This window comes from Prunus avium, chromosome 3, assembly GCF_965620075.1.
Source record: "Prunus avium chromosome 3, drPruAviu1.hap1.1, whole genome shotgun sequence".
NCBI classification, from domain to species: Eukaryota; Viridiplantae; Streptophyta; class Magnoliopsida; order Rosales; family Rosaceae; genus Prunus; species Prunus avium.
In genome coordinates, this window is record NC_142286.1 from 26,545,232 (window position 1) to 26,559,320 (window position 14,089).

The 14,089-nt window shown below is 36.5% G+C and overlaps 2 protein-coding genes across 2 annotated transcripts; both read left to right on the plus strand.

Annotated features, from left to right (window-relative positions):
* Window positions 1-619: 619 nt before the first annotated feature.
* Window positions 620-8,050, plus strand: LOC110767860 (protein ACCELERATED CELL DEATH 6-like). The gene is made up of 4 exons (XM_021971526.2): window positions 620-628; window positions 749-1,415; window positions 6,677-7,209; window positions 7,315-8,050. Exons 1-4 carry the CDS (start codon window positions 620-622, stop codon window positions 8,044-8,046), a joined length of 1,941 nt encoding a protein of 646 aa, XP_021827218.2. The 3' UTR covers window positions 8,047-8,050.
* A 3,456-nt stretch (window positions 8,051-11,506) lies between these two features.
* On the plus strand, window positions 11,507-13,727 carry LOC148295825 (uncharacterized). Its single transcript, XM_088251226.1, has 2 exons — window positions 11,507-11,971; window positions 12,437-13,727. The coding sequence occupies exon 2, from the start codon at window positions 12,438-12,440 to the stop codon at window positions 13,530-13,532; it is 1,095 nt and encodes a 364-aa protein (XP_088107352.1). The 5' UTR covers window positions 11,507-11,971; window position 12,437; the 3' UTR covers window positions 13,533-13,727.
* Window positions 13,728-14,089: the final 362 nt, after the last annotated feature.

Here is a 14,089-nt window from a genome sequence, read left to right on the forward strand (position 1 = left end):
TTTGTTGAATTTTAATGTTCTCTGCATTCTATAGATTCTAAACGAGATCCAAAACTAATTTAATGCTAAAAAGGGTAATAAAGGTATTTGATATTATTAATTAAATTAAAAAATCTACAATTGTTGATTTTTGGGTTTATTTTGGGTGTGTTTATATATAATGAATGGTATAGGGTATATTTATAGTTTTATGTCTAGGAATGGGTATTTCACTAAATTTCTATTACAAAAATCGATAAAAACCTAACCCATTTTTCTCCTTTCTTGGAGATAATACCCTTTTAGAAAGCAGCAAAGCAGACTTTCTCAATGCACTCTGCCTGTGAGTTTTTCTCTCAAACTCTATATTAAACTATTAAGTTTTAATTAGGTTAATTTATTCAATTAAAGTTTTTTTTAATAGTTTTTTTTTCTTTTTCTCTTTATTTATGGTTTTTTTTAGTTCATGAAATTTTGTTTTATTTTTGATTTTTGATTTTTGCTTTTTATTGATTTTAATAGGTCTTTTAATTTATGGATGAATGATTGCTTCGTTGCATATATTGAGAGATATTTTTAATAGTATATATGACAAGGTTGTTATGCAACGATTTCAAAATATGAAAACTCGTCAAAAACAATGATGATTGTAATGAATACACAATATGATTTTTGATGTTTTAGTATGTCTTGTGAGTTCAAATTTTTTATTTTTTATATTTTTTAGAGGCCCCCACACACATGAAATCCTGGCTTCTCCACTTACCAGAAGCTGTACAAGTGTGCAACTGAGGGCAGGCTAGATCAGTTTCTAGGGACTGTGGGCAAGCGTGAGAGTACAAATGATGCAAATGTTGACATCCAGCTACTCTGCGAACTAAGCCCCTTGAAAAACACATTTCTTCACATAGCTGTGAGTTTCGGCCATGAAATTCTAGCAACTGAGATCGTAAAACTTCACAAGCTCCTTTTGTTCAAGAAAAACTTTCAAGGAGACACTGCGCTCCATCTTGCGGCCAGAGATGGGAATCTAGATATGGTAAAATATCTCTGCTCAGGTGAAGGAGAAGCAACAGATATTGAAAATGATATGTCATCAAGGAATCCAGGTTCAGGTGAAAGCAATGCCACTGATATTGAAAACGACGGCATGCGGTTGCTGAGGATGAAAAATGATGAGGAAAACATGGCTTTGCATGAAGCACTGATTAATGGCCAGAAAGAAGTGGCAACATATTTGATTGGGGCCGATCCTGATCATGACCATCCGGTTTCATTTTCTGCAAATAAGGAAGGCAAATCACCTTTGTATCTGGCCATTCGAGCAGGGGATATTCGAACTGTGGAGTGTATAAGTCAACGGTACCGGTCGCCTAGGAACTTGGCGGTGGAAGGGAAGTCCCCATTGCATGCTGCAATTCTGGCCAAGAACGAAGGTATTTTTCTCTTGAAATTTCAATCACTGACCACATGGAATCAGCTAAGTTTAATTGTTCCATCAAGTCTCCATGCTTTTTTAATTATTTTTACGAAGTTATTTTCTGGTTCAGGAAAAAAAAAAAAATTAACGAAGTTTTATTTTTATTTTTTAGGGTCTAACCAAAATAGACCCATACAACTAAAATACTCTAGACAATAACCCACCTATTTTATTACATTTAAATAAAACCCAATTTTGAATTGGATGCCAAAGTGTTCATATATTATGACATATTTACAAATCATGCCATCAACCCCTCTTTGTTGCTGAACATTTTTCTCCTTAAAAAAATCCCTTAAATTTATGATTTCAATAATATTTTTAACAAGGCATTCAACGTGGTTTCTATTTTTTTTAATCCATCAATTTCCTCTAGGAGTCACAATTTGAACCCGCACATTAATTAGGGTTGACTATTTCTCTTTTTTCTCTATTGGGGAGTTTGTTAGCATAAATGATATATTGGTCTCTTTGATAGTTGTGTTACAATTTTTGTATACTTAATATATCTAGGTACATTATAATTTTCCAATATACATAGATAGGTACATTATTTAATATACAAAAAATAGGTTCATTATTGAATATGGTCCATTATAAGCAAAAATACGTAAATAGGTACTTTTTTTTTATCCACATTATTTAGTTTACAAAAATATAGGTACATTATTGATAAGAAAAAAATAGTTGCATTATTGAAACTAATTAATTATTAGAAAAAATAGGTATACAAAATATTTGTAGGTAAATTAATGTTCCTAAAACAAATTAATTTCAAATCCAACAATTATTAAATTTGAAATTTTGATATAAATAAAAGGAAATAACTAACCAATTAATATGAAATTGAAACAAAATATGATCAGGTTGTCGGATTTGGAAAAACAGACCAAGTTTTAATTATATATTTCATTTACAAAATACTATAAAAAAAACATAATACGTATATTAGAACCAATCAATTTCAAAAACATACGACACTAATTACACACCAAGTTTTAATTATATATAAAATAAATAAATAAAACTGACCCACAAAACTTATGCAAAATTGAAACACCATTATGACATTGAATAGCAAACAATTTGTTAGGAAAAAAAAAGAAGTTAAAATGCAATTAGGGTAATTTAGGAATTGAAAAAATATAACATTTAATATGTTAAGCTTGATTAGGTAACTTACTTAGGTGGATCATAGTCATTGGGTTTTACTTATAGAAATTGGGTTTAATTTATAGAAAAATAAAAGGATGGGTTGTAGGTAAGGAAAAATGAATTTAAAGGGGAAAACCCAAATTTACTATAATTTGTATACCAAAGTTAGGAAGGGTTAGGAAGGGGAGTGGATTTTCTCACACACACTACTAGTGTCAAAGGAGTTCAAACCTGAGACCACTGGTTAACAAATCAACATTCTTTTCCACTGAGCTAAACCTCGTTGGCCTGCATGTATTTATGACGCTTGCAGATTAGTTTGGTTGTGATTTTTCCAGTCAAATATAATCGAATCAGAGGTTTAAATCCAATCCAATATGATTAAATTGGATTGGATGATCATTTTTTATAATGAAAAAAGACAATAATGAAATATGAAACATTTATCGTTAGATTTAATCTAATAAAAATATTAATAGATGTAAATGTAAAATATGAATGAAATACTAGAGAAAATTATTTTGGTTTTATAATAAACTAAACATAATTCTATCAAATGACTTAAAATGTTCATAAAATTTTCAACTACAAATACTAACACGAGCAAAATAAGAATGAAACTAACTAAATTGGATTTGATTGAATTCTCACAAATAAGTCCATCATATGATCCAATCATTTCAGTTTTCGACATTACAGATCCAATCCAATCCGCCAAATCATCAAAATCGATTAAAATTGAATTGAATCGGTCGATTTGGACGAATTGAATTAGATCTTGCATACCCTTAAAGTTTTGAGCCCATATGAAAAAATATTCCCCATTTAGCATCCCTGCAGTCCACTACCTTTAGGCCACACAAATCCTTGTCAGGGCTCAATCAATGCAATTTTTAGTTTTGGGCAAATTACGTTTTAGTTTGACTTATTTTTCATTTGGGCTTTTAGGTTCAATGATTCTAGAACTTTGACCTAATTCGCATTTTGGTTCCTCAATTTCCAAAATCATTTTCGTGGTCCCTCAACTTCAATTTCGTTACAGTAAATGGTCTTGCCATCAATTTTGTTAACTTTTTCATGTTAAATTTGAGCATGTGCATGGCTCATGTTGTACTGTGGAGGGTCAAAATCGAAAACTGCTTCACTTCCAGGGCACATGGGCAATTTCTAGCGCACCCAAAACCCACACCCACTCCCCACCGTTACCACTTAACTTTAACCATCCATATATATATATATATATATATATATATATATATATATATATATATATCTCCCTCTTTTCCCAGGCCAAGCCCATTAAAACCCACCACCAATCGAGGAATGATATATCTCCCTTCCTCCAATCCAACAAAGTCGTGGTCAACCTCCACCTGACCCCAAGCTAATTAACCCCCTATCCCGGCAACAGCTGATGGTGCTCCCATAACCCACACCCCCACCCGAACCATACCCACCTTCTCTGCCCTTCACTATATATCATATCCTCGATTTTGTTGATGAAAAAAAATTTGAATATTTCATCATGGGGAAAGAGGGGTTGGGGCTGGGTAGGATGGTGAGGGTGAGGAAGGCTTGGTGGTTGTTGTGGGTTGTGTGTGTTTAGGTGGGATTGGGTTGAAGAGGTTGTCGCTACTATGGCGAGGATAGGAAGAAGGTTTTTAAGTTTTTAGTTTTTAGTTTTATTTTTTGGGTGAAAGGAAAATTCAGATGGTGGAAATTAAAAATAATACAAAAAATACATTTTGCCCCTGCATTTAACCAAAAAGATAACAAAATTGACGGCATGACTATTTGTCCTAACGAAACTGAAGTTAAAGGACCACATGAACGTTTTTCGAAATTGAATGACCAAAATGCGAATCGGGTCAAAGTTTAGGAACCATTAGACCTAAAAACCCTTTTCATTTTGCTTGTCATCATTTGAATTTCAGCAAGTCTATCCTATAGTTTCTTTTGGTTTGCAATCAAGTACAAATCGCAAGTTTTGTCAAATTAATTTATGAAATTCATACAAGGGATTCACTGGTGTAGTGGTTTGGAGCAATTATCCCCCAGGAAAAGTCCTAGGTTCTAGTCATTTTGACTTGTAGACCAGTGGTATTAGGTTTGAACCCCCATGCACCTTGATATTGTGTGTATGAGAAACCCCTCTCCCTCTTGTAGTTTAGACTATCGCTTTTATTAAAAGAAAATATATAAGGGTTTTAGAACTTTATTGCTAACTAAACAAAACTATAACACTAAAATTGTCCAAATTGAAATGACAGAGACTAAGTGGAAAATGGGTCAAACCACAAGCACAAAAAATGTGATCCTTTTTTCTTGAGCGTTAGTAATATACAAACAAGAGCGCTCAAGCACTAACTGATTAGTAAGTTAATAAGGTACTAGCCACTCATTTTTCCCTGCTTCACAATCTATCTCACAATCCGAACTGTGTACTTGTTAGATCATTAGGGAAAGATAATCCCTGTAAAAATTCATTCAAATCGAACAATGTTAAGTTTTCTAAATTTTACCAAATAAACAAACGAAGACAGTAAGTTAATAGGACACTAACCACACATTTTTTCCCACTTTACAATCTATCTCACAAGACGAAGATCTCCACAAACCATGCACCGAGATTGTCCACACCTTAACCACCTAGGCACAATACATGGGTTGGGTTGGGTTAGGCCTAATGGACACTAGGTGTGTGGTTTTAACTTAAAAGACCTCGGTGCAATCAAGATTGTAGCACCTATATTTGAACTGCATATATTATTATTGTATTCTCTGATGTGGGACTTACACATCATGTCTTGTATCGAGCCACTACACCAACAATTTGCTGATATATCATTGGAATATGGGGTTATGATGGGTTTGAAAAATGACAAGTGCTAGGTTGTTTGTGTCTTGGTAGATGCAATTGAATCGGCTCTTGATGCCCAAAATTTGTGTTTCAGAGTGGGTTCATATTTTAGTTTAGTAAATAGCCATGCTTAATTCCTTAAATCAAATCAGCTATGACCCAATTTAAAAACAATATAATATGTAATTAAAGCTCTGTTTGATAATCATTTCTGTTTTCATTTTCCATTTTTGGAAAACTAAGAACTGAAAACTTGTTTGATAACTAATTTTAGTTTTCAAAACAAATGAAAAGTGAAAGTTGAACAAAAGCTGTTGCATACTTGATTTTAGTTTTCATTTTTCAATTTTATGTGGAACTTGGAAATGAAATTTTTTGGGGTCAAATTGTGAATATGAGATCACAGAATGAAAGTGCATGTTACAAAGAGATTGTACGTAGCATGTTTCCGTGAATTTTTTTGGAATTAAGATGATTTTTTGGTGAATTTTGGATTTGGAGTCTCGAGGCTTGGAGTGAGTCCGTGATCGAACACAAGAATTAAGTGGCCAGGTCCAAGAGCATCCGCAATGGACTTCATAAACCACCTATTTAGATAGAATTTAGGGGGTAAGTGAGAAAACCCACCTCCAACTATGCTTCCTATCCAGTTCCTAAAATAGGGAGATTTTTAGGAGCTCCTAAATATGAGGAGAGAGAATGAACTCATAGTGGCTCCCTATAATTTAATGCTGCCTTATTTAATAAATATTTTAAACTATTGCCTATTTTTTATATTTTTTTTTATATAGAGAAGATGGACCATTTATGTTGAATTAAAAAAGAATTAAAGCATTTATGATTCCCTAAACTAGATTGTAAGATTGAAGTTGAAATTTTATAGAGAGCTTCTAAAATAGCTTTTGTGTGTTTTTAGCTAAATGGCAAGCGTACTAGGAGAACATCAATTGAAGAGACAAAAAAAGATAAGGACGATGAATTAAAATTTTTTTTTTTTTTTTTGGTGAAAACCAAGGTATACCCCGCGCGATTGCGGGGACTAACTCTCGAGGTACTGTCGGGCGCAAAGCGGGGACCTCTCCCAACAAAGTCTGCTCTAATTAAAAACTATTTTCAATGCATTCTATTTTGTCAAAACTTGTGAAAGATTATATTCGTATTACATTCTGAATCTGTATACTTGATTCAATTATTGATGATAGAGCTCCTAGAGATAATATCAACCATGGGATTTACCGTCAACGTAAAAGATGAGAAAGGAAGGACCCCACTTCATTATGCAGCATCAACTGGTTACCTCGAAGGGGTTCGCTTCTTCTTGGACAAATGTCCCTCTGACTCTAATCAAGCAGATACTAGTGGCTTCCTCCCGATCCATTCTGCATCAAGCAAAGGTTACGACAAGATTGTTGAAGAGCTGCTTCGACATTTTCCAGCTTCGAAGGAATTGCCAAACTCAGATGGCCAAAATATACTCCATCTTGCAGCAAAATTTGGAAAACATGCCCTTGTTAACTATTTTCTAAGAGAAGGTAATGGGTTTCAGATGTTGATAAACCAACAGGATAAGGAGGGAAATACCCCTTTACATTTGGCAACAATTTATCGGCATCCAAGAGTTGTGAAATATTTCACATGGGAAAAAAAGACCAACTTAATGGTTTTGAACTATGAAGGCATGACAGCTCTTGACATTGCAGAGTGCACTATGGAAGCTGTTGCTTCATTTCATGGGGTAAGTCTGCTATATTTGTTTTAGGGGAAATAGCCCAGTTCTATTCTATATGATCTGTTTCGTTTTTGTTGGCAATGAATATGATTTCTCTGTCCCACCATACAGAGGCTAACATGGGTAGCACTGAAATCTGGCGGTGCACAGCGAGCTCAGCCTCTGCATGTTCTCTTACGGACAAATGCGCAGAGTCCACAGCAAGACGATGCAGGAGACAACGATGGACATGTCCCAACTATGAGTCAAGATGTCCTAGCTGAAATTATAAATTCTTGTAGCGCAGACCGCATGGAGTTACAGTTTCCTAACACGAAAAGTTACAAGGACAGGGTGAACACTCTATTGGTGGTAACTACACTTGTAGCTACAGTGACATTTGCAGCTGGTTTCACAATGCCGGGTGGCTACAATAACTCCGGTCCTGATGAGGGCAAAGCAACCTTGCTAACCAAGGTTATGTTCCAAGTGTTTGTGATCAGTAACGCCATAGCTATGTATAGCTCCGTCTTCGTTGCAGTTACTCTCATTTGGGCACAAGTGGGAGACCTAATTTTGGTGTTCACAGCTCTTCGTTTGGTAATGCCTCTGCTGGGGATTGCGCTTGGCATGCTGTCCTTAGCCTTTATGGCTGGCGTTTATGTGGTCGTAAGCAACCTTCGTTGGCTTTCGATCGTGGTGTTGGTCATCGGAATATGCTTTCTTTACACTGTCTTAATACTTTTCAGCCCACTCTTCTTTCCAAATACAACACCTACTTTTCGTTACATCACCTATTATCCCTTTTATTTGGCAGCGCTTTTAGCTTCTGGAAGTCACAGCAACGACCTAGAAGAAGAGTAATCTCCTCTGTCGAAGCACCAAGTTATTAAGAATTAATAAGAATTATTAACCATATATTGTGTGTTTTTTTTTGGTGTATGGGTCATTGTATTTTATAATGTTACTACATTATAAAACTTTGTCGGCTTTCAACCAAAAATAAAAAATAAAAAATTTCGGGGCTAAACGTCTGCCTGTTCTACATTAAGGCTCCTATTTACATGCATAATTCTAGAATGTACAGGACATGTCCAGATTATGGAAGTATTGGATAAGGAATGAAGGTAGGCAGAGCATAGATGAGTATGCCATGAAGGCCCTGTTTGGTGGGCTGGACTGGACCAGACTTTTTCAATTAAAATGGACTATAGTCCTAGCTGTTGTTTGGTGAGCCTAAATGCACTTTGGGACTGGTTAGGACTCATATTTTAAGTAGGATACCAATCCAGCGAAAGAGGGTTTTTTAAACCCAAGTGAAACCATGGGTTTCGAAGCCTCCGCCTCCGGCTTTCACTGCGTACGCAGAGCACCTCCTTCTCATCGTCTCTTTTTCTTCTTTTCGTTCTCCCTGTGACTTCAACACCTCTTTGTGCCATTATGAAGGTAGATTTATTTTCTCAATGCATCTATGAAGCTGTGATTCTTTTTTTGGATTCTCTCTTCTCTCCTCTGCTCTCAACTATCATCTCTCATCTCAGATTTCTTTGTAAATTTTTTATTTAAATGTTAAATATTGAGATGTTTTGATGATTGCCATCACTTTCTTCTGGGTTAGAGGTCGAGATCTATGGTTTTTTTGGGGGTTTTTTCTTCTTCTTCTGAATGTTGTCTTTCATATCTGAGATACTTTCATTCTCCGAATTCTTTTCATTTTGTTTCGAATTACCTTTTTTTTGCTAGACTACAATTTTGTTTCTCATGTCTCCTGTCTCCTTTTGTTTCCCTATTTTCGGCCAGGTAGGCCGATGGAAGGAGTTTTTGGTCCTTCTTCTCTTGAGATGCGTAGGCGTGCCACCACCAAACCACTTGATGGCTTGAATGGAAAGATTGTGCGAGTGTGTTCGCGCTTCTGACTTCTTGATCAAACGATTGATCGACCAAGCAAGGAACCTCCTCTTGGCCTAGGTTCTTTTTCTTCCTTGAGGTCAAGGATGATTGAGAATTGTATGACTATTTTTAGGATTTTTGTGATAAGTGCAGTGAACGTAAATGCATTAAACGAAATGACAGAAATGTAAATGCGATAAGATAGATTAAAGCAATAAAGACTTGAATTAAACTTGAATGTAAAGACAATTGAAATTAAATTGCAAGAAAGTAAGCTTACACTAGGGAAATGAAGAACTTGGATAATCTGAAGAGCCTGAAAGATAAAATCCTAGACTATGAATTGAAAAGTACAGGATGAAAAGATAGATTTTGTGTGTTCGGTTGGAGGTCCTTCTTTCTTCATCTGATGTTCTATTTATAGAGCTCCAATGCTTTCGGGAGCTCTAGGCACGAACTGCCCGATGTCTTGGAAATCTTCCCAATATTAATGTCTTCCTGTCTTTAAACTCCGCCACTTGTAGGAAAACATCTGCTGGAACTTGTAGGCTGGGCTTTGGACTTGATGAAGACTCCCACCAACATTAAGTGGCATGTGAACTCCAAATATTTGATATCGGCCGCATGATGAATTCTCCAAATATTTGGAAATTCTAACCTTGGTTGAGAACTTGTTGGCATAGGAATTCTCTATTTTTTGTTTATATGGCCATACCTTGTCGGCCGCATGATGAACAGATGTCTTACTAATTTCCGCCCAAACGATGAGTGGATGCCTCCCATATGAATAATTATATTAAATTCCAAATATATATATATAAGCCTAAAATAGGATGAATAAGGCTTAAACTTGGGAGCTGGCCGCACATGCACATTCATCTACTTATATATACTTATATATATATATATATATGATATTATATTATCACAATATATGAGATGGAGGGTTTAAACTTGGGAGCCTCCAGCCGCATTCATATAATATATATATGTATATAAGACAAAAAACTTCAGCCCAGCTTGCACAAAAAATCCATGCGCCCTATCTACTCCAAAAACCAAATACCCGGCCGACATATATATATGTATATATGATTAAGTTTCCTACTCAAAGCCCTTCAGCCCAGTTTGTAAAGAAACTAAATACCCGGCCGACATATATATATGTATATATGATTAAGTTTCCTACTCAAAGCCCTTCAGCCCAGTTTGTAAAGAAACTAAATACCCGGCCGACATATTCCAAAATTGTGTTCGCTCAAAACCAAAAAACAATTGGCCGCAATTTCTAGCAAACCCCAGCCGAGATATCCCAAGCATCACAATCCGACCGCAATCTTTTCGCAAGCCTTAAACCCCGGCCGAATTTGAACAATTCTCGGCCGCCATTCTTTGCCCAGCTTTCCTAGCTTCACCCGGCTGCAAACTTGTGTAGCCCAAATTGCTACGACCTCCAAATATATATATATATATATATATATATATATATATATATATATATATATATATATATATATAAATGAATATATCAATATGATATGCCCAATCACTTTAGCCCAACTTTTTTGCAAGAGTAGTGTTCAGCCAACTTCAAAGATACGCCCAATCTCTTTTGCAAAAGAAGACACCTTGGCCACCTTTTTGGAGAAAACACTTGGCCACCTTTTATCCGCTCTATGAATTCTTCCTATTATATATCTATAGGTAATAGGACAAAACTCAAAAACTCTTCGGCCGAACCAATTCCATGCTCCAAACTTTGGCAACCCTTATTCATTCACTTTATATATATATATATATAATAGCATAAGGAAAGAACTTTTCAGCCACATTGGCAAACCATCCAAATGCTCCAACCAATGCTTTTCCATTTATCCACCTAATATTTTCTTCAACCCACTTTTCTTCAACCAACTTTCTTTCAGCCAACTTTTCTTCAACCAACTTATTATATATATATATATATATATATATATATATACAGTTATTCTCTTATCCGGATGTCCGCACGTTATTATCGTGCGAATCCTATTATAAACAGGCAGGAAAACAGAGAGGGGTAGTACAAAATACACTGCGTCCGCACGATAATAACGTCCAGATGTCCGTAGAAGAGAATTTCTGTATATATATATAAAGGGTAATGCTAGGCTTACCACATTTTTCATACCACATTCATACCACCTCTCTAATATATATATATATATATATATATATATATATATATATATATATATATATATATAAAGGGTAATGCTAGGCTTACCACATTTTTCATACCACATTCATACCACCTCTCTAATAGAGGTGGAGCCCACCAATACAATGGGGCCCACAGGCTCCACCTCTATTAGAGAGGTGGTATGAATGTGGTATGAAAAATGTGGTAAGCCTAGCATTTTCCATATATAAAAGCATGCAATGATGAAGGTTGAATTCCAGCTTGGTTACACGTTCGCATTCACTTTCTAAACAAAACCCCAACTTCAGCCAACTTGGTTACACGTTCCCATCTTCAGCCAACTTATTATATATATATATATATATAAAGCAAACCATATAATGATGGCTTTGAATTTGGTTTCAACGTTTGCTTTCACTTTCTAATATTATATATATTACACCATACTTGTAAGCCTTCAGCCACATTCAAGCATGCAAATCTGCCCCAAACTAAACAAAACCCCATCTGCTCCATCTTGGAACTCCAAGTAACAACACCAAGCCGTGACCTTTTCCTCAATAGAATAAAAATCCAACCGCAACTTCCAGTGCAGCCCGGCCACGAAAAACTCCAAGATTTCGGTCGCAACCTCTTCGCAAGCATCAAATTTGGTTGTGATTTTCAACAGCCCCAAACATTGCCCCCCGATTTGGTTGGCTTGGAATTGGTGTAGAGGTAAGCAAATTGAAACCCAAGACCTTCCAATTTCTGAAATTTTAGACTTTCTAATTGGCTTACATATTAAGCTTTGAAATTAAATTGGAAGGATTTTTGTTAAGAATCATAGGTACTATAAATACCCAAATATTCTCATTATTTCCCCACAAAACATTCCCACCATAGCCATTGGTTTTTAGAAAGTTTTCTCAAAACCCATATCCTCTTTATCTTCACATTCATCATTTCATACACCAAATCCACCCGAATCAACACCACACTTGAAATTTGCAAGTTTCTAGGTATGTTGCACTAATTCTTTGTTGATTTTGGTATGATTTTGATGAATTTGTACCTTTGAAATGTGTAGACTTGAAACTTTGAATGTCTGAATAGTGCCATGATGTTCTTCGTGTTCTTGGCCATTTTTTGCTGTTTTGCCATTACATTTTTCTTGACTCAAATAATATTTCATGTTTGCAGGATGGAATCCATTCCAAACGATAGTGCCCAATTTTTCGAAGATATGAAAGCGGCCATGGACAAAGACTTGGGCAAGCAAATATTTGCCTACTTCCTCAATGCCTTTCCCAACTCCGCCCAATATATTCTCGGCCCATTTTTCTCGACCTACCCAAAAGAGGTGGCGAAGGTGTGGGTGACGCAGCCGGGAAATGGGCCAACTTATTTTTCAGACTTTACATGGGCAACTTTTTGGGAGAACTCCAAGCCATTCAAAGGTTGGCCAACGGGAACCCCCATCAAAATGGATTCCGCTGGAACTAAAGAAGCTCCATCAAAGAAAACATCACCCAACGCCAGGAAATCCGACCACTCGAGCTTGGCGGAAGGTAAATTTGATTGGTATCGTTGGTTCAAAATTTTAGAACCAAAATTGAAGGGTCATTGGAAGAAAATCGGAATATATGATACATTGCTCCTATGTGCGGGGGGAGCCTTTCCTTGCGACCGATCTCTTGTTATTGCAGCGCTATGCTTTTGGTCCTCATCCACCAATTGCATGAGACTTCGTTTCGGGATGGTGACACCTAACTTGCTAGACTTGGCCGCCATTGCCGGCCTTCGCCCTCATGGAGATGATTTCTCGGCCGCCAACCTTCCGGAAGCCAAGGTGGGCTTAGATTTTCACAAATCGATCAAAACCTCCGGGAGTTGGATGAAAAAGTATTGTGGCCATAGCGGGGAGCCCACTGACCCCCCTCCCATCAACGGCGTATCCTACACTGAGCATGTGGCTTTTCTTGTGATGTGGTTGTGCAAGTTCTTGGCATGCCCAAAATCTGGCGGGATTACAAAGGAATTCCAAGCCCTGGCGGAAGTACTTGTAGATGGTCATCAAGTGGCCATGGGCCCAATCTTTCTTGCCTATCTTTATAGAGGGCTCCGTGAGGTAATTACTAAACCCATGGATCATCATGCTTCTGGCCCTATATGGATTTTTCAATTGTGGCTCCAGCTCTATTTTCCGGAACTAAGTGTTGCATTCCTAAAAGGACACAAATTAATGTGCAAACAACCAATTAAAAATACCCGCAAGTGCACGAATCTAATGAAGTAAAGATTATGTAAGTACGGGGTCGATCCCACGAAGAACTTGTCGGCTTCCTATAAGTTCTAGTTTGAGTACGTAAAGAACACTAATTTAACACACCACAAATCCACAAATGCAAATTGGAAACTAAAAAAGAGTAAAGAAATGTAAAAGAAAAGAAACAACACAAGAAAACTAAAGAAAAACACAAACAGCACTTTCTATCACCCTTTTATCACCTATTTATCACCTGCGAACAGTGCCATAAACAGTGCGGTGAACAGTGAAAATGAACAGTGATGACCGGTCGTGAACAGTGATGACCGGTCGTTTTTGGGCAGATTCATGTGCGACCGGTCGCCTGAACAGTAACGACCGGTCGTTTTTGGGCAGATTCGTTTCTCTGTTTTTCCAGTTTCGACCTCTGTCCAGTGTTTTGCCTATAACTTTCCAACCGTTTGTCCAAAATTCACGTTCTTTATACGGTTGGATTCAGCACAGAAAAACAAAGAACACAACGCGGACCAAAAGTCCAAAACAGTTACGAAAATAAACAGAATTCAATAAAGAAAACACACAACGTT